This window comes from Myripristis murdjan, chromosome 12, assembly GCF_902150065.1.
Source record: "Myripristis murdjan chromosome 12, fMyrMur1.1, whole genome shotgun sequence".
Lineage (NCBI taxonomy): Eukaryota > Metazoa > Chordata > Actinopteri > Holocentriformes > Holocentridae > Myripristis > Myripristis murdjan.
In genome coordinates this window covers 21,463,620-21,484,140 of record NC_043991.1, presented here as the reverse complement: position 1 = coordinate 21,484,140, position 20,521 = coordinate 21,463,620, and the positions used below count along the sequence as shown (strand labels likewise).

Below are 20,521 nucleotides of genomic sequence, written 5' to 3'. Positions count from 1 at the left end.
AGTGAATTAGGCTGCTTATATCTGCTCATTTATTTGGTTGTAACCTTCTTTCACCAAAACCCACTGGGGACAGCTGAGATATTAATGAAATAAAGCCCTGCCTGGAAAAAAGACAGAGGTCATTTGATCTTTTTTTTTTTTTTTTTTCTCATATGAAGGGCAGACATTTTCACACTTCCTCTCATTTTTTTGGTACTTTAGTGAGCAATTTAGTGATGCTGTTTCCAACATGGGTGCACCAGGTGGAGTGTGGTCATCCTCCACCTGCTGCTCTGGCACACAACCTCTCTCCTTATTTATTTGATTTATTTTGGATCATTTCTCAGTGTCATGAAACCTCCTCGGACCTCAGGATGTGTTGTTTGCAAACAGGTTTTATTTTAATTTTCACTTCCCCCAGATGAGACTGATCATCCCAACTCTGTTCCATTTGGAAACTAATTTCCTGCCTGCATTTTAATATAACTGTCGGAAATGAATGACTAATAGAATAGAATAGAATAGAAGATACTTTATTCATCCCACAGGGAAGTTCAGGTATCCAGCAGCTCAAAAAACAAAACAAAACAAAACAAACAAACAAAAAAATAATGTAATGAAAACAATCAAAATCCTTTATTTCTTATAATTCGTCATTTCTAAGCCAGTGTACGTTATAATATCCTTCACTCCCTTCTCTTTCACTCATTGCTCAAACTTCCCAAACGCCTTTAATTTTTCCCTGCGAAGCCCCGCCCTCCTCTGCCTCTGATTGGCTATAAGTCATTGCCACACGTTGCCTCCGTTGGTTAAAGTCAGGGTTAAGGTGGTGTCAGAGTTACGGTTATCCAATCAGAGGCGGATAAATTCACACACAACGAACCAGGACGCCTTAACGTCACTTTCAGGCGCCAATACAGACTTCCTCCACACGGCAGTCGCAAGCATGGCGTGGGACAGGCAGCGTCGCGCCTGAAGCTGTTTGCTAAGTGCTAAAAACACCAGACGAAGAGGAGGATGGCATCAGACATGAGACTGCCAGTTCTTCGGAAAGCCGTGTCGGTTTCATCCGCCGGCTCAGACCGAGCAGATCACAAAGATCTGGTGGTGCCCGGCGATGTGATCACGTCGGACCCCGGCTTCATGAGGTAAACAACAGCTGAGGATGTTTTGCACTCAGTAATGCAGCTTTACACTGGACCACAGAGCTGTAGTGGAGGATAATCCACAGAAAACCACTTTACCCAGCTTTTATTTTGCAGAGTAGAACTCATCCACCTCTTTTCCCTGCTGGTCTTTCTGACAGAGGATAACAGATACAGGGGATGAGGGAGGGTACTTTAAAGGTGTAGTGCAGCAGAGTTTATCAACCTCATGGTATGATTCAACAATGACCTGTTAATTTAAATCTGTCAGGATTATAATATCCATCATCCCTGTGGGAGTTTGACTTGACTTTCTTACTAAAACCCTCTGTATCTGCAGGGGTCATGGCACCTACATCGACGAAGAAAAGCTGACGGCATCAGTCGCTGGAGAGGTGGAGAGAGTAGACAAGCTCATCTGTGTCAGACCCATCAAGACCAGGTGAGTGCATCTACTGTATTAATAGACAATCATGTTTTTACAGTCATGGACAAAGTAAAGGTTAAGACAGTGGTTCTCATATGGGGGTATGGATACCCCTAGGGGTACGTTGGAGTACTGCAAGAGGGCATGAGAAAAGAGTTATTCTTATTTTTAAAATCCTAACATAATAAACATATGCTATAATAAGTTCAATAAAAAGCGTAAATGTAAGGTTGATAAAGCACATTTTATGTTCAAGGTTTCCTGGTGTCAAGTGTGTGTGTGTGTGTGTGTGTGTGTGTGTGTGTGGTTTAAATCTGCTGCTGTGGTCGTTGAGCGAGGACGTTTGTTCACTCTGATGGGGAAGGCAGTCAAGAAAGTGAAAAAGAAGCAAAAACAGAGCTAAGAAAGTCCTGTCAGTATCAGGTTGTTGTTTCAGACACGTGGCGCTGTATTGAATCGCTTTATATAGATTTTTTTTCTACCAAAATTTTATTTTGCACTGGGCGTGGGGGTACATGGCTGAAAAAATATTTCAAAGGGGGTACATTGTTGAGAAAAAGTTTGAGAATCACTGGATGAAGCTGTATTAATTTGATATATAGTTGCCTGCATTGCTCTCTGGCACATTTAAGCAGTGCTGATATTTTCATAATCTTTATGGATGTGATGATTTTGTCACTACATCGGCTTGCAGGTTCAATGGAGAGGTTGGAGACGTGGTGGTTGGCCGAATCACAGAGGTAAGACGCTGCCATGTCTTCTCTTATATCTGATTTCATGACATGACATTTTGGACTTGTATTTGTTCAGACATCTTGTTACAATAAGGATGTAAAGCTGTTAACTCTGTCTAGTGAACAGTGTTTGTGTGATCTGTGTAGGTTCAACAGAAACGCTGGAAGGTTGAGACAAACTCCCGACTGGACTCTGTCCTCCTGCTGTCTTCTGTGAATCTGCCTGGAGGAGAGCTGGTGAGCTGCTAGACTCATGACATGCCATAGAAATTGAACTAATAGCATAGAGTAGATTTCACATAGAATTCAGTTTCTATGTGGAATACACACTCGGACATCTTTGAAGTGTGATTCTTGTCATTCTGCTGTTAATTTAGGATCTGTAGCAGCAGCATCCTGAGGGATAGAGAAGTGGGTTTGTGCAGAGGCTGGCTTTTATTCAACATTTGTCTTGTTTTTTTTTTTTGTTTTTTTTTAGAGGAGAAGATCAGCTGAAGATGAGCTGACCATGAGAGATTATCTTCAGGAAGGAGATCTCATCAGCGTATGCTCAGTCTCCTAAGTCCCAGTTTGCAGTCGCCTTTGCAGTTCTTGGTTTCTCCCTCTCCTCCTGGTTCTCCTCCTCAGTGTCTGTCTCGTTTTTGTCTCGTTCTTCCAGGCGGAGGTGCAGTCCGTCTTCTCAGATGGAGCCTTACTGCTTCACACACGCAGTTTGAAGTATGGAAAAGTAAGTTCTGGCAATACATCCAAGAGATGCGCACAAAGCAAGCATGACAATACATTCATTGTTCAGTACAGTCACAATATTTAAAACATGGAACCGAATTTTGACCAAACCAGACTTAATGCATTTTTTTTTTTAAACAATTCTTCTTATAAACACTTCTTTTTCTGTGAACCAGTATATCATTTTAAGTGCAAACACTTCAGCCACTGAAATCCCAGCTGGGCCATGTGCAAACACATGTGAGTGGAAATGACAAAGCTGGGATAACGCAGCCGCTCAGAGCAAAATGTAGATGACAGACTGCGGGGAAAGAAATGAAGGAAGTGGAATGAAGAGAGTCAACATTGATTTTAAGATATCTGTACTAATTACTTGCAAAATTGCTTTTAGTCTGCACTCAGAATACTCAGACCTGAATCAGATTCCCAAAGACAGTGTTTTCTGACACTTGCAGGATGGTTTTTCAAAACGGAGGGAACCCATAGGACAGGCTGTGCCCCCATCTGATTTTTAAAAATACAGGACAATTCTCTAATTAAGGACAAATCTGTAATATTTCATGGTGACAGGGTGCAGAAGCAGGATTGTGTAGTCAGTACATACATGTGCAGGTAGTCGAGGCATGGGCCGTTTTACGCACTTGGCCTCCAGTGTGAGTATTCTGGCTGTTGCATTTTGAATAAGATAAATATTTATGCAGAATTGGTATTTCTGGAGAGTTTTGGAGTAATCAATTCTGCAAGAATGAAAAACTTGGATCAGTGTTTTTTTCTTGGCCAGTGAAGGAGAGGAAATTGCCAATTTTGGAGTTAATGCTGTTCTGGAAGTTGCCTTGATGAAATTATAAAACGAGGTCAGGATCAAAGATAACACATTTTGATCGTTTCCGTTAGAATAGCTGCGCACAGTCTGACTGATTTTCATTCTGCCATGTGAAGTTGCATATAATTTATATTGGAGTGGAATAAAACACCATATACACAGCTAGTGTTACCAAGGCAGAGTATGTAAAGTGAAAGAGGGCATGGATAGAGCTTAGTGTGATGCCAAAACAGCCATTATGATTATAGGAGTTGTTATAAAGTTACATTTTCAAAGCCAAGACAAATGCTACAATATGGTAACTTACCACTAGTTTGTAGTGTCCTCCCCTTTGTTCACATCATAACAGTGCTACCAGATCATTGGTCAGTTAACATTTTGTGATGAGTCAAGTCACTCAACTGAAAAACAAAGTACATGATAATGAAAAAGTGTTAATATCCATCCAACCACTGTATATCTCATACGATTCATTAAACATTTACACTCTTAAGTTGAAGCTGGCAGGGAGCAGCTATGTAACATTAGTACCATTGGATAAATGTCCATGTAGGCCTGAGTTTGACATTTAACTTTAAATGAAAATGCTGTAAACAAAATCATTTATCTGCATTTATTGACACATTACTGGGTCACTAGAAAAATAATCTAATGAATCATTATCTAGTTTTGATGACAAAGCTCATTTCACCTCATTTTACTTTGTTGTTTATGTTTCTGTGAACATCAGCTGGGCCAGGGAGTGCTAGTACAGATCTCTCCTGCACTGATCAAGAGGCAGAAGACCCATTTCCACAATCTGCCCTGCGGTGCATCCATCATCCTGGGCAACAATGGCTTTGTGTGGCTGTATCCCACACCAGGGCAGCAGGAAGAGGAAGCTGGAGGCTTCTACACCAGTCTGGAGGTGAGAACAGGAGCCCTAAACTAGAGATGCAGGATAATACTGGCACATCATCGGTATCGGCCGATATCAGGTTTAAAATGAAATATCCGTATGGGCCTGAAATGAAAAGTTTCTGAATAGGTCAGATTAGCCCTGGTTGTGGCTGTTGTCATGATTGTCTCAGGCAGAGCATCGTCCAAGCCTGTTTTAAGTAGGAGGAATATTTTTGTGTTTTTTGTAAGAAAATGTTGCATGAAAATAAATTCGGCATGTTTTGCATAACTTAAGCTGAAATAGTTTTCTTTTTTTGCCCAGTGAATGTGCACATTTTGAAAAGTTGTATTTGCCACTCTCATCACGATAAGAGTAGTATTTTTTGGTGGAAAAAATACTGTATGTGCATATATTGGTTATCAGCATCGGCAGTTGGCCAAAAGGCAGTTGGCATATTGGCAAAAAATCCAGTATCATACATCCCTACCTTAAACAGCCGTAATCAAAAGTAGATAGGTAAAGAACAATTATACTGCTGCATGGGACTATCATTTTTTTGCTCTCTGGTTTGCTGTATATTTCTGTGTATGTTTGAACATGTTTGTCTACGACTCTCTTGTCTCTGTTCACTCAGCCTGTCTCCCTGGCAGACCGAGAGGTGATCTCGCGGTTGAGAAACTGCCTCCTAGCTTTGGCTGCACACAAGGTCTTACTATATGACACCAGTATTCTCTACTGCTATGAGTCTTCACTCCCACATCAGGTGAGGGACTGCTCAAGTAGAACTGGATGGGCAATAAAGGACCATACTGTTTTTTTTTTTTTTTTTTTTTTTTTTTTTTTTTGCATATTTCACCCCATGCATACTTTGATTACTACCAAGCCTCTTCCAAAGCATACAATACTGCTTTATATATTTTGTTTTTCCTACCTTCCAGGCAGTTATTTGTTTCCATTCATTTCATTATGGTATGAGAACTTGCAGAGACTTGAAACTTGCTTGAGATAAGTAATCACTGCAATGAACATGCTGCCAGGGTTTATTTTTTTCAGCGTCGCTTTAACATTACACAGTACTTTAGTTTTAATGGCCGCACTGGTTTGAAAAGTTTACATGTCGTCTGGTGTGGTCACATGCTGGTGAGAAGCTCCGACATCTGGAGCTTCAAAGTTGGCTGCAGAACAGCATTGCATTCACATGCTATTTGCTCGGAAAATCAAACCCAGGAGATAAACTAAAGCAAACAGATGTTGTGAAAACTAAAACAAACAGATGTTGTGAAAAGGATAATGTGGATTTGTCATCTTCTAGCTTTAAAAAAGTTATGATAGTCTGGTTTCCAAGTAGGAAATTGCTTTCCCGATTTATTGGTAGCACATGAATGTGCCACTCCTCTCGTTTGAACTTGGAAATGCTTTCCATGCAGAGACAGGACGATGCACATCTTGGTCCGAAAATAGCTGCCGAGGAACAAACTAAATTCAAATGTTCATGACTTACAAAACTGGGCGCCGACATTAGCTGCAGCAGTAGAGAGCTTGAAGGTAGGTTTATCATCTGAATATTTGAGTGAAAAATGGGTAAATCAAGTAAATATTCAAAAACCTACATAATGGTGTGCTGTGAAGATGGTAAGGAGTAATGTAATCTGGGCTAAAAGAATATGTAAAAACAGCGATATGGTCTGTTAGCAAGATTTACTCAATCCAGTCTGAGAGAGCATGCAATCTTATTCAAATTGCACTTTCAAACCCCTTGGGCATTACAAAAAATTAAACCTCTGCACACCAAACATACACAAATTTTTGCCCTAAGTTCGGGAAACTTTTACTGTTTACTGCTATGCATTATCAACTCTGGGTTCATGTTTTTAGGTTAATGTAAAATTGGACTCCATAATGTCTTCTCACTCCTCTGTAGCCATTGTCATGTAGCATGTGGCTCCGTGGTGATGTAATGTGCCCTCTGGTGTTCATATGGGAAGCCGACAGCGACTGGCAGCTCTCTGCTTTGACTCAGTGGTGGACAGACAGGGTTAATTCTTGGCTGGGAAGTGATCATTTTAACACTGATGCTTATGCCAATGTTGCTTCATTTTTGTACAGTGGGAGGAAGTTGAGACGCGTATTCAATCTTTTATACAGTCTATGGCTGTGACTTGTTAAAGTTAACATTAGATACATGGATATAAGTAGGATGGATGTACTTTATTGATCCTAAATTGGGAAATTCCTCACTTAAAGAAGCAGGTTAGGGCTATGTCAAACTATTCACATTGAGCTGTGAATATACACTCATTAATTTTACCTTTTTTTTTTTTCTCTACCTGGTTGTAATATAAATGGTCATTATTGGCAAAATACCAATTCTCCATTGAGACCTCAAGCGTGATGGTAGCTGTGGTTAATAAGACATTTCTGGCTCAACTGCAAAACTTATTTTGGAATTTGGGAATTTTATAACATCTCAATAACGTTTCATTATGGTGATATTTACAATTAGAAATAATGCTTAACCTACATTTTTACTGATTTACTTGGCCCTTTGTATTTATACAGTAAGTCCTTATTTTCACAAAAACTAGATGTTTGTTTGACATTATATTGAATTTAATACAGTTATTTCAGTACTTGTGTTTGGATTTAGGAGTGTTAGTCTTTGTAATCCCTTGTCATGATCAGAAATAAATTAAAACACTTGAACTGGTTTAGTATAAACACAAAAAACCTCTTTTGCTACCATGTTGATTTTTTATTTTTTTTTTATTTTATTTATTTATTTATTTATTTTTTATCTTGGTACACTGTATACCAGTTACTCTCCCCAAAGTCATCATTGAATGGATTTATATGTACTTCACAATGTTTGTTTGCTTTTGTTGTCTCACTTTTATTTTTTATTTTTTTACAGTTTTTCTCAGGACCATAGCCAGCTTCACAGTGATTGATTTCATCACTTGCAAATTTGGGATTCACTACATTTGCTGGGTTTTCTTATTTTCTGGGAAAGACTTTACAGTTGGGATTGCGAAATGAAATGTTAAATGGGCACATGTCAGCAGCAATGGTTATGATCCATTATGTGAGATAATGCGGTGTAGATAATAAAATAATCCTTGACCTGTAACAAAAAATGAATGTGCTCTCAAATATGAGAGTAAGCAGATTCCTCAGGGTCATCCTTCGTTCTCCAATTATCTTTTCTATGCCGTCTCCACAGGTCAAGGACATTCTGAAACCAGAAGTGATGGAGGAGATAATCATGTTGACGCATCATAAGCTGATGGAGCAAGAAAGTTAGAGAGCATGAGTCCTGCTTGTGACCTTGTTTTAAAGTGTCTCTCCTGCATTCCAAGTTGAGGAACCAAGTTAAACCCATCCATGTCAGGGCCTGACCAGCAGCCCAAGGACTGACCTTGCCTTTTAAAGAGAAACCTAGCGTTTGTCACAGTCTAACAGGAAGCTTGACCAAGAAAAATTGTGACTGTTCTGAGTTTATTTATGAAACCAGACCATTCATCAGTATCTCACAGGTAATGAGACGAGTTTGTATCTCAGTATTCAAAAATCATCATCCCAGCTGTTCTTTAATCTTTTTATGAACCTTAGTTATACTGAAAAACTGATGATGCCAATTTGATGTACCAGGTGTGTAATAAATATTGTACACTTTTCAGAAAGTCTCGGTGTAACAAGCTTTGCTGAAAACTGTCAAGAAACATATTTATGCACGTTGTTGTGTATGATGTGCCTTTACTTGGATGAGAGCAGGCAGTGTATGAATGTCAGTGCTTTATGGCTTTAACTTATGGAAAATGTCAGGAAAAAAAGTCATCACAAGGGGTTATAATTTTCCCAGACATTTTCCAAGGGCAATAACTAACTGATGAACTTATGAAGATGTGTATATTTCTATACAATCTCAAATTATTTCTTTTATGTTGTGTTAATCACATCTTTATTATTCAGACTATTTTACTGATTGACTGATTTTTGTTTGAGAAGTCACTTGTGACTGGACACGGGTTATTGCAACAGTTAATATGGACAACTGTACAAGAGGTAAATAAAAGTAGTTCATTTGTTTGGCGAATTTTCAGAAAATCATTAGTTTCAGTCTTATTCTTTTCTTTTTCTTTTTTTTTTTTTAAAGATAAAATAAAATATTTTCTTGTATCCTTTTACCCCTCAGAGGCCCAGACGTGGGCTTTTGTTCTCACACATTTTAATTAGCCCTGTGAACAAAACGTCCCTTATTTTTAAAAACTTTTTTAATCGCCCATGAAGATGCAATTTTCCTATGGCTGTAAAGTGAAACCCTAATAATGATAATAATGATAATAATGATGATATCAGTGGTAACTATGGCCTTAAAAAAGAGATTTTTTCTTTTATTTCTTTTTTTGCAGAACAAAAATAAAGGAAAAAAAGACATGACTTTCAAACCAAATAAAATGCATCTCCATTGGCTGACATAGTGATGTCATCAATATGTTACTGAGACAAATATAGGGAGTTTTGTTGAGTTTTAATAAAAAACATGTCATGGCTTTCAGTGGGTTAATACACTTACAGAATCAGAAATACTTTATTGATCCCCGAGGGGAAACTAGGTCAGCTGCAGTTGCTGAGATTCACCATATATATATATATACACACCATACATACATAGTGATATTGCACGGTTGAATCGTTGTCAGGTCCTTCAGTGTAAATTATAGCACAGTTATATGGTTAAATAAACAGTTATATAGTGTACAACCATGCTGTATGTTATTGGTTTATGTAAAGGTTAAGAAGTGTGTACTCTGTATTATGCAAACAGCAGAAACATAACAAACCGCATGAGGGGCTGGATAAACACGTTCAGGTGGGTTTCACCCCGGCCTCCACCACACCAAAGTGTGTGTGTGTGTGTGTGTGTGTGTGTGTGTGTGTGTGTGTGTGTGTGTGTGAGAGAGAGAGAGAGTGTGTGTCCCCTGCACGGTCGCGGATCCTGCAAGAAACCAAATCTCAGCCTCGCTCCGCTGTACTAGCCCACGCACGCACGGTGACGTCGAGCGTAGCCCCACCCACATATTTCAGTAAACCACCTTGCGTATGGAAGTATGGCGGCCTTAGCGACAACTACTCGGCCAAAGTTTATTGCCCAGATTTTCACGTGAGAACAATGAATAAGCGCACCAACCGAGGGGACAGGTAACGAAGAGTGCGGCGACTGTGAGCACCGGGAAGGGTTTGCAGGAGCGGTCTGACAGCGCTGTCGCCCACCGGAGTTTCCTCGATAGACTTTTGCGCCTCCTTGATTGAAGTGCCTCGGTCCGGGTACCACGGGGAAGAAACTCCGCAAGACGGAAAGAGTGGACACGGAAGTTTGGAAACTAATTGAATACCTTGGGTTTGGATGGACCGGTTGACAAAGCTTTATGCCGTGACTGCCAGGGATGTTTCGGTGGAAAAGTTAAAGCACACTGTCGGATGTTTTCGCCGGCGTGGTGCTCAGTGAACCAGCGACAGCCAACTGTTGACTGCTCGATGTGCACACCAGCAGCTAACGTTAGCCTCCGCGGCTACCTCCAACATTAGCTTTATGCAGCCAGCTAAACAACAATATAAACCCTCCTGTGGCCTCGTAAGTGTCCTCCTCACACCTGTCTCTTGTACATCTGTCAGCAACCAGTCCCCCATGTGCTGCTCAAGTCTGTCATTTTCCCCTTAAAGTTGGTGTTGCAGGTTGTAGAGTGTTTTTGACATTACTTGTTTTTTTTTTTTTTTGTTTTGTTTTTTTTCTTTTGCCTTGGACTAATTGCAGAGATTAGGGCTGAACGATATATCGTTATCACATCGTTATCTAGAGATGAACATCTTAATATCTCAAAAGTAAACGATATGGACAGTATCAAACTTAGGGTTATGGTTAACCTAAGACAGTGATTGGTCTCTTGCAATTAAAAAAAAAAAAAAAAGCTGCATTTTCTACATCCATTTGGTATTACTACACTGTTTTTTGAAGAAGCTCAATTTTCACTCTTGTTACACTTAAAATATTGTTGAAGCATTGTGTCAAAGTAGAGGTGGCAGCAAAACATTTTTTAAAATGTATTTTAAAACAGCCTAAGATACAAATTGGTCGATTCTGATTAATAAAATACTTTATGCAAGCTGCTTTTTCTACATCCATTTGTTATTATTATGCTGTTTTTTGAGGAATGCATAGTTTTCACTGTTGCTACACTTAGAATTTGAACCCTGTAATCATGCTGACTATAGTATCGCTATCAAGATATTTGGCATACATATTGAGGTATGAGATTTTGTCCAAATTGTGCAGCCCTAGCAGAGATAAGGTCATGTTTTACTTTGTGTGCAGTTGTCAAGGGTTTTATTTCATAGATTATAAATAAATAAATAAGTCTGTTGTATGTCTGTCAGTACGAGATCTCTTGATATTTGAGTCTATAGCTCTAAGTACATTCTTAACAAGGTACTAGGTACAAGAGGTGTACAGGAGGTGTTGACCACCATCACTTTTTCATGTGAAGTCAGGGGTGAGCTGTTGTCAATTTTAATCTAAAAAATGTTGAATTAATGGTCACAGAAGCTGTTCAGACTTAAGGTATTATTTTGCTGATACTGCATTTTTACTTAATTTGCTCTTTTTGACCCGAGATAGCACCAGAGCTGTTGGGGTGGAGGTTTAGTTTTGGGTATCGTTGAGCTAATAAACTTATTACTCAAATACAAGTTATTAGAACAACATTCTATCTGTCATTTAGCTTGTAATTGAGAGAAAAACATACAGTTTGTCTCTGTTAGCCATGTCCTATATGATCTCTGTTATTCTACATCAGAGCAGTTTTCTCTCAAGTTCATTTTTGACCCATGCCTGTCTTTTCCATAACAAACTGCAGCATGACAGTGGTGCAGTAATAAATAATAATCATGACTGTAACAACAGCTCCAGCATCTTCCATGTTTGTCATATTGCTGTTGTCAGTTGCACAAGAATAACAAGACCCTTCCCTTCTCCTTTATTTGCATCAAGATTGCTGTTTTCAGGGTACAGTGAAACATAAAAAGACATATCAGCTTAGTTTAGTTTAGTCATGTCTTTAGCCCAGAACAGGTTCATTTGTACCTTTTTGGGGAGTTTGAATGCTTTTTCTCTGTTTAAAAGCAATATGTTACTCTTTATGACATTATCACTGATTCTGGATTGTTTTTCTCCCCCCAGAGTCCAGTGGAAGTGCCTTCTTTTGACTTCTGAATGACTCAGGTTCCATTAATGCATGATAAACGGAGACATACCAGAGTACTAAGAAGGACCTACAGTGTTGATCCAAGTCACCCACACTCCTGGAGACGCCAAACTGATCCAGGGAAAGGGACTCCTGTTTCCTCCCAGTCCTGTCCCTGCCTGGTGGCCAACTGTTGGACGGTGAGCAACTGAGTCCAGCTTGGAGAGTCCCGGCTGCGGCCTGGCACCCTGCCCTTATGGGGCAGCAGCCGGGGAAGTTTGTAGGGGACCAGAGGAGACCCAGTCTGCCAGCCTTCATCAAGGGTGGGAAGAGAGAGTCATCACGCCATGGGGCCCAGCACTGTAATGTTTTTGCTGTGCACGGTAAGAAGAGTTTCCTCTTCATTCTATCATATTTTACATGGCTGCTGTGATCATAAAGACTCATCCAAGGTCTCTCTTGCCAATTAATACCAAATTGTTTTTTATTTTAATCAAAGTATTCATTAATTATTCTCAGGAGCGTAAGGTGTATTTTCTGAGGTAGTTAAGTTTGGAAGTTCACTGACTCTGGAGCCACATGTGCTTCCACTAGTGCAGGATAAAATCCCATCTGAGCCTTTTTATCCTGTGCTTTAATCTACTATCTTCCTCTTTACCTTCATTTTAAGTGAAGGGAAAATAAAATTGAGCAGAATGGACAGACCACTGCATTTTTAGGAGAGGTGCCATTATACTATTACAAGTGTCATTTTGCTTCTAAAACCTATTCGAGATCAAGACCCTGAGACATGTTTGGAAAAATGTAACCACATGCACGGAAATCAAAAGAAAGCACAGAAAGCACCCATGCAGTTGTATATGTGTCAGCAAGAATGCAGTGTACAAACAGAATAGACTTGTGCACCCATAATATGTTGACGAGAGCAACATTCACCATAAAGCAGGCACAACATATTTTGATGGACATTTTGTTGTGACACTGGGGAATGTAGAGATGGGATGTTGTCTCCATAGCTTTGAATACAAGTTGTCAGCTTACATGAAGGATGTCTGAATCAATATGGATGCAAAACTGCAAAGCTGTGATCTCCAGCTTTGTAACATCACAGACTTGGTCAGCTCTCAATTGTAAAACAATCAATATAGGACTTTTAACCAATGAGCTATGAATTAGCTAAGAGCTAACTGATAAGTCAGGCTCTTCATGAAATGGAAGAAAGGCTGAAACAACATCTCCCTCAAAAACAACAAGAACAACAACAACAAACAAAAAACACCTTTGGTGCTTATTTCTGTTTTCAGCTAAACCTTTATTGGCTTTTGGCAGGCTCGTGTTCTGAGTGAAATTGAAGCCTAGTGGCACAGGGCCAGAGGGATCGTGTGCACAATCTACTTGTGCACGAATTTGGCTGGTTTCTTTAGGCTACTAGTTAAACAGCAATTAGTCCAATTAAGCCAGTGGAGGTATCCACACTGAAAAGGTACCTTAGCTTCTGCAATATTCTCTCTTGTTACAGAGGGTACTTCTGTTACACTTCTTTCCTTACATTATGTAAATAATGGACTTATCATACTACTTAAAGGATAATTTTGATTGTTTTCAGTCTATACTTTCCAAGTTTTTGGCATTACGACAACTGATAGTGCCTAGTTTACTGTTGATTGTCACATAGTTTCAGTTCTCTGGTAGCATGACTGTCGAAACCTCCGTGTTGGGCTTATGTAATCTTCAGGAGTAGAATCCAATAAGTGATTAAAATACGCCCTTTCAGCACATAACACTCACATTGCATTTAAGAACAAGAGCTTCATCGCAAAAGTACTTCTCCAAAGTAAATGAAGTAGATTAAGATCTCAAAAACAACACAATTTTAGAAGCGATACAAAGCTGAAGAAATGTTTTCACAGATGCATGGATTCAGCCAGTTGGTTTCCGAAAAGGCGTAACTATTTTCTACCATAGCACTGCCACCTCTGTCACCACTCAGTGGTGCTCTGGTCCCATATTCAATCTACGGCATTATAAATTGGTAGTGCTATGGCAGAAAACAGTTCTGCCATTTTGGAAACCAGCTGGCTAAAGACAGCTCTGAAAGAAAACCGAAACAAATGTGCATTGTTTTGCATGCTTCAAAACAATTTTTCAGTTTTGTGTTACTGCTCGTCTTGTCTTCTGGCCTGTATTTACTTCATTCATTTCGGAGCAGCACACTCCCGGTAAAGCTCTTGCTCTTGCAACAGGGAAGGAGTTAATGGACCAGACTTGGTGGATGCATGACAATCGAATGGACCAGCGAATACTACTATATAGTTAAGACTTCAAACTGTCCCTTTAAAAATCAATCAGATGAAGTACAGCAGATATTTTTTAGTTTTCTTAGCTGTAGTCGATTGTAATAGTGTATATATAACTGTTAATTACCTTTCAGGGGGTGATTTGATGTTTTTTCTCCAGTCAGTACTTTGTGTTGACTTTAGATATACATTGAATACAGCATAAGATTATATTAGTAGTTTTGCTCATGATAGTTAAAGTAACATATTTAATAGTGCTAATTTCAGGCAATGAGTCAGGAATGACAATAAGGTCATAATTCTCACTAACATCACTTTGGCAAGCCATCATGGAACTTTACCAGCATGTATTTACTTAATTGTTTATTTATGTTATTCACACAGTGGCCATATTTAATTTATGTCATTTTAATTTAGGTGTAAAACACTATATGGATGACCATCAGCGTGATTTAAACAATGGAACACGCAACTGGTTTTTAAATATCAAATCAAAATACATTGTCCTGAGGTATTGTTGAAAGATGAGCAAAGATAGGTGCCAAATTACCAAATAAGGTCCTGATCACAGGCTATATCAACTGACTGACAGTGTTAATTTTAACCATTATCACTAGACAAAACACTGGCATAAGCTGTTTCAACCTCAATTAAGTGTTGGCACTTCTAGTTCACCTTGAATGAGTGCTGACCATTTCACCAGCACCATGTGTTGGATCATGCAATATGCAATGACTTCTTGTTGTGTACCTCAAAAACACATTTTCAGGGGTTTATAGCTTTACACATTCGTTCTTATGAGCAACCTTGAGGTGAAATACTAGGTTTTCTTGCCAGCTTAGTGCATCACAGCACCCAGAATTAATCTAAAGCAAACATTTTCATGGGTGACTGTTAATTTACTCAGGCAGGCTGCCCAAATGTAATCAATATTTTGGGAAATCCTGGGCCATGGTTAACCCTGCTCCCACCAGTGGTTCACCCAAGGGCGTAACAGTTAGTTTACGATTGGGGTGTGGATTGTACAAATCAGAAAATCATACTGATGCAAAAACTGACAACTCTATAGCCTAAACTATAACTAAAGTCCCTCATCTTCTATTTAAAAATAACTTGACAGTTAAAGTAGGTGATTGTGTCTGCTTTATGGAAAATTTACATTGTATAAACCCATGATTGTCATATAATCTGATGAAAAGCCCTTTGAAATACCATGCATGCAAAAATCTACATGTATTCATCTCCAACCTATAGTAGTTACTATGGAGATTCCTTAACACATTGCTCATGAAAATATTATCAAATGACCTCTCTTGATGTCCAAAAAGGACTGACCAAAAATCAGTTACTGATGGATAAAAACAGTATTTTGGCATCTTTGTGGTCTTGAACTTACCAGCGCTGAGATGGGTTGACTGGCACAGTTGGGTGTGTTTCTTATGCAGATTAGCGGCGCTGTGCAATTATGGTACCACTCTGGTGTTAGATATAGTTATCACTTTCGCCCACCAAAAACAGATCTTAGTGAAAGCGGTGTCTGTTGTGTTTTCCTGGCGTTAATTGACAGAGGAGCAGTTGCACAAACCTCTCCAAAATCACATGAACCTCTTCATGAATGCTACGTGTGCTTGTTGCACAGTGATACAAATTCTTCAAGCAGTACAAATTTCTAGTTGCACATCAAAAATGTAATTTTAATTTGATGAAGGCAGCAATACCAGTAGAGCTCCGTACTGGATAAGATTAACGTCTAATTCTTACCAGTGTCTCTCCTCCACAACTGACCGAAGGATGTATGGCAGTCTTCTCTTATGACTGATTTAATTTCAATAGCCATCTGAAGGCATCTTTAAATTTCATCTTTATAGCCATGTTTATATGCAAGGCAGCACACTGAGAGCAGACTTATTTAGAAACCAATCATTAGTTACTTCATAATATGTAATTTTCTGGATTTGTTATTTTTTTCTTTTAATGCTTCTGTAGTTTGTAGCCCTATATAGAACATCATACTGAATATATGCTTTGGTAAGGTATAGGAAGGCTTTTCTCTACAGCAACTCACAATATATGATCCTACACTTCTCGTTTGGACTATAATCTTTGCATTCTTCTCAGCTGAAGTGCTTAGCGGTCTTGTCAATACTTAGTGTGGGGGCCTGTGCAGTTTCTTAAAACCATACTGTAGGCTTAAGGTGGACCATAACATTTTATTGTACTGTTTAAAGACATGATCTGAAAAAAAGCCACCAATTTAGCAATATATCAGCTGAAGTACATAGTTAGGTCGGTGTTTTAATGAACCATATGCATTCCATTGAGCCAAATAACTGATAAATTTACCAAATGTGTCCATACGAATGTGATTGCCTTGGCAGGGATACATTCCACTGACTCCTGCTCTTGCATAACACCAAGGGGGACAGGACAGGGAAGGTCAAAAAAACAGAATGAAAGGTTTTGCCGGTAAATGAGTCGAATTTGGCAAAGGGTCAGAGACATGGGGTATTTTTGTTGTGTTTTCTCTCTTATCCTTCTGTAGTGAGTGGGTTATATTATCAGTGGGGATATGAGTCACAGTGCAAAACGAGGACGATATCAGCACATGTTTTTACACCCATGTTGTTTTTCTTCCTGGTGTGCCCCAGCTAGTTAGCACCTAAGTGCACTAGTTTAGCCAGCGCCATGCTGCTTTCACCAGGCAGGTTCAGACCTCTGCTTGCAGCTGGCTGGGAGAGACAGAGGCAGTGAAGGGCAAGCAAAGACCTGTCTCCGCTCTTGGCACTTCTGTGTACTGTACAGTGGTTAGGCATGATCTCACGGGCTAGCTAGCACAGATTGTTATATTGGAGCGGAGTAGTGAATTTTGGAAACTATAACTAGTGTATTAACAAGTTGTTGTTCTGTGTGTGATCCAGCTAACTGATCATCTTTGACAGCTGACCATGAGAATCCGAGACTACAAACTGTGATAGGTTTGCAGGCCTGTGTAAACACAGCTCTGTCTGAACACACTGGAAGTTGAAATGGCTTAGTTATTAGCCACCCCAATTTTCACTTCCGCTTAGTATTGTAGATTCAAACATGAGAGCTGGATAGTGGATAGGTAATGTAAAATTGCAGATGTCCTGTCACTAATATCAATTAAAGAATACACATGCCTAAATTTCAGCTTATTGGCATTTTTATTGATACTTCTGTGTGTATGGAGCCTTTGTACTATAGCTTGCTCCTGCCATATCAGTGCCATTTTGGGTATGCAAGTCTGAAATAATATTTTGAAGCTACAGGTTGCTTAATTGAGACAGCGGAACAACAAGTAGAAATAAATCTGTGCAATTTAACCAATTTTAAAAAGGTACAATCAAGGTGATTAACTCCGTGTTTGTGTCAGCATCAGTTTTGCATTAGTGTGTGTTTAGACTACTGCAACCCCACTGTATCAAGATAATGTTTTTTTTACTCTTGGTGTCAAAGATACACTCCCTTCCTTCCCCATGGTGCACCAATATGTGACCGCTGGCCTGCCTGGAATGTTTTTGACTGGCCTGAGGAAATGGAAGTGCTGTGTAAATGCATTTAATAAAGGAATGATGCCCCTCATTTGTTTTCCTGCCATTCCTTGCAAAAGCCTGACACAGGAAATAGGAAAGCAGTGCTAGATTTGGAGGTTGAAGGGCACACGGGAAAGAGGAACTCTCTGTTCGGGCTTGCAACCACGCTGCTAACTAGGCTACTGTCTGGCTAATTTGAAGGCAGCTTGGAAGATGCAGTGCTAATGATTTTACAGAAACTGAAGGGCGAAGGTGGGCATGTTGGCTCTCTGGTAGTTGTATTTATGTTAATTGATGTACAATGCAAATGTAACTTTAGGCCATTTTTCATGTGTAAAAATCTTTCCTTTCGTTGTCTTAAAGCAGACAGAATGTAATTGATCATTTCTCAAATCAGTTTTGATAGCATTGTATAATGGCTGTAGAAAATCAAGAGCATCACCGTGAAAATTGGTTTATCCTGTGTGTTGTTGTCTATATGTTTATTCTAATTATGTGTGCCCTGATGCAATTCCCTGCAGACTATGCAGTATTGACATACAGCACAAAGGATGGGCCTCAACCAAAACAGGAAGAGGGCCGCCTCACTCTTGTTATTGGATGAACAAATGTACAGACAAGAGTACATGTGATCCAGTCCCACAGTGACCAGCTAGGTGTACAGCATCAACTGTTGCTGTAATTTAAGTTAGAACAGTTGTAAAAAAAAATAAAAAAATAAAAAATAAAATTCAGGGTAACCACATTATTCACGCAGTGTATTATCAAGAGTACAGCATCCCCACTAAATTGCTAAGCTCTGCCTAAATAAGCCTCCATGCTAAAGTGCTTTGCTGGCATTGACTGTTATGCAAAGCTGTTTTTCTTTAGAAATGTTGTTGTAACCAAAAATACTTTATTACACAAAATATTTTGTCAAGCACAAATTAGTCACTGCAGTTGCACAATACACACACATACATATACACATACATACACATTTTGTAAGCAAGCATCAGTCAATATGAAATTGAGAGGCTTTTATTTGCAGTGGAAAAATTACGTAAAAATTGCAAAAATGCCACACCTGTTACACAATACGCTTTTCTAGCCCATTCTAGTTCTAAATAAAATATTTGCGAGCTAAACTTTTTTGTCACATATTCGCTACTGCAGTTGTAAAGCTTTGCAAGATGGTAATGGTGGGTGACCGAGTATTAGTCAGTACAAGGTGAAAGAGAATTGTTTGACTGACTGACCTGAATCTGGCACCTGATGAACATGTTGGTGCCATGGGGAAAATAACTTGCATGATCCTCACACAAGTTCATTCCAGTTCAAGTCATTTTGCATTATGATAGATTCATGTGAGGCCTTGTGTATGCACATTGGTCTTCTCTCTGTAGAGAGGGGGAGCAAAGGTTAAGCTGACTTCATGACAACAATGTAAAATATTACCACTAAGAGGCTTGTGGTCACCAAAGCCATGAAGGTTCAAATTTGACTGGAACCATATATTTAACAAAGGACTTGTGGCCAAGCGCATGGCATTCATATTTAATGAAAAAAAATAGTCCTAGAAATACTCCTGGAAATTGACTTGCCCATCAAAGACCATAGCTTTCCCTGTTTCTCCTCATTCAGAGGTGCTTGATGTAGAATTTTTAATCATCAGCACATCATAGTCATTTAACTGTGGTACCAAACAAATGAGACGGAAAAACTGAGACTGGTGAAAATAATAGTAGCCCCTTTCTTATATGTGTGGAATCGTTTGGGTTAGTGTTTCTTAAAATTATGACCATGTTTCCTATATTCCCTGTAACGTGTTGTAAAGAGGATGGTGTTTGTATCCCCCTCTAACATCACCCATTTTGTATTTGGTGTGAAGAGCAAGAAGAAGAGCGTCAACTGATAATTTCTAAAAGAAATTGTGCATAAGACATGAATCTGTTCCATTATCTGCCACTGTGAGAAATTTGAAGTTTAAGTTCTGTTTGTGCTGGAAGTAGATTGCCCTCCTCCTAAGTTGTGCCTCAGAGCAATTGAGTTGATTTTGACAAAATCTGACCTGGTGGTGCACAATGTAAAATTCAGTGTAGAGGCAGGCAGAGGCTGACAGTGTTCTGGGCAGTGGTCTTGTTGTAGTTTTGCTAATTTCTCACATTTGATGTGTTAATATTTATTGATGTTAAAAAGCTATGTTTACCAGCATTAAGATATTTGTAAACAACTGTAAGCCGGTTATGTCTGAGTTCTTGACAGAGAGCAAACACTGCAAAGGTGAGAATACTGTGAAGTAAACAATATAAAATGAGTTAAGAATGCTTTTGTGACTGGAGGTATTAAGTTCTGCAGAGAAAACAGTTGGAGGTTCTTTGGTTCCCATCTGATCAGTGTAGCAAGGTGAAAGCGAGAAGACAAGCTGGCAAAAAATGTGGCTCGATCCATTTACCTTACATTGTAAAGACTGACAATCAACAAACCACCACATTTATGCAGCTTATTCTGCATAGCTAAGCAGTGACAGGAGAATTAAATCGCTAAACTATCTATCCTCCACTCTACACATGCTGACAACCAGCTTTTCTTTACACAGATGAAAATTCTGTGTTCAAAACACAGGCAGCACAAATACTTGTGAGATTAAAGATTAGAGATTAAAGACAAATAAAGAAACAAACAATCAAACACAAAAAACATTGCTTTAGTGTACCTCACTGTGGTTAGTACTGGATG

The 20,521-nt window shown here is 39.2% G+C and overlaps 2 protein-coding genes across 2 annotated transcripts in view; both read left to right on the top strand.

Annotated features, from left to right (window-relative positions):
* The first annotated feature begins 871 nt into the window (after positions 1-871).
* exosc2 (exosome component 2) lies at positions 872-8,390 on the top strand. The gene is made up of 9 exons (XM_030066067.1): positions 872-1,127; positions 1,465-1,566; positions 2,246-2,291; positions 2,433-2,522; positions 2,764-2,829; positions 2,944-3,012; positions 4,565-4,741; positions 5,349-5,477; positions 7,935-8,390. The coding sequence occupies exons 1-9, from the start codon at positions 997-999 to the stop codon at positions 8,013-8,015; spliced, it is 891 nt and encodes a 296-aa protein (XP_029921927.1). The 5' UTR covers positions 872-996; the 3' UTR covers positions 8,016-8,390.
* A 1,425-nt stretch (positions 8,391-9,815) lies between these two features.
* The window catches only part of abl1 (c-abl oncogene 1, non-receptor tyrosine kinase), a 47,135-nt gene continuing 36,429 nt past the window's right edge, over positions 9,816-20,521 (top strand). Inside the window, exons 1-2 of the mRNA XM_030066065.1 lie at positions 9,816-10,346; positions 11,949-12,335. Coding sequence (XP_029921925.1) covers positions 12,209-12,335 — 127 coding nt within the window. The 5' untranslated portion in view covers positions 9,816-10,346; positions 11,949-12,208. The remainder of the gene's footprint in view (positions 10,347-11,948; positions 12,336-20,521) is intronic.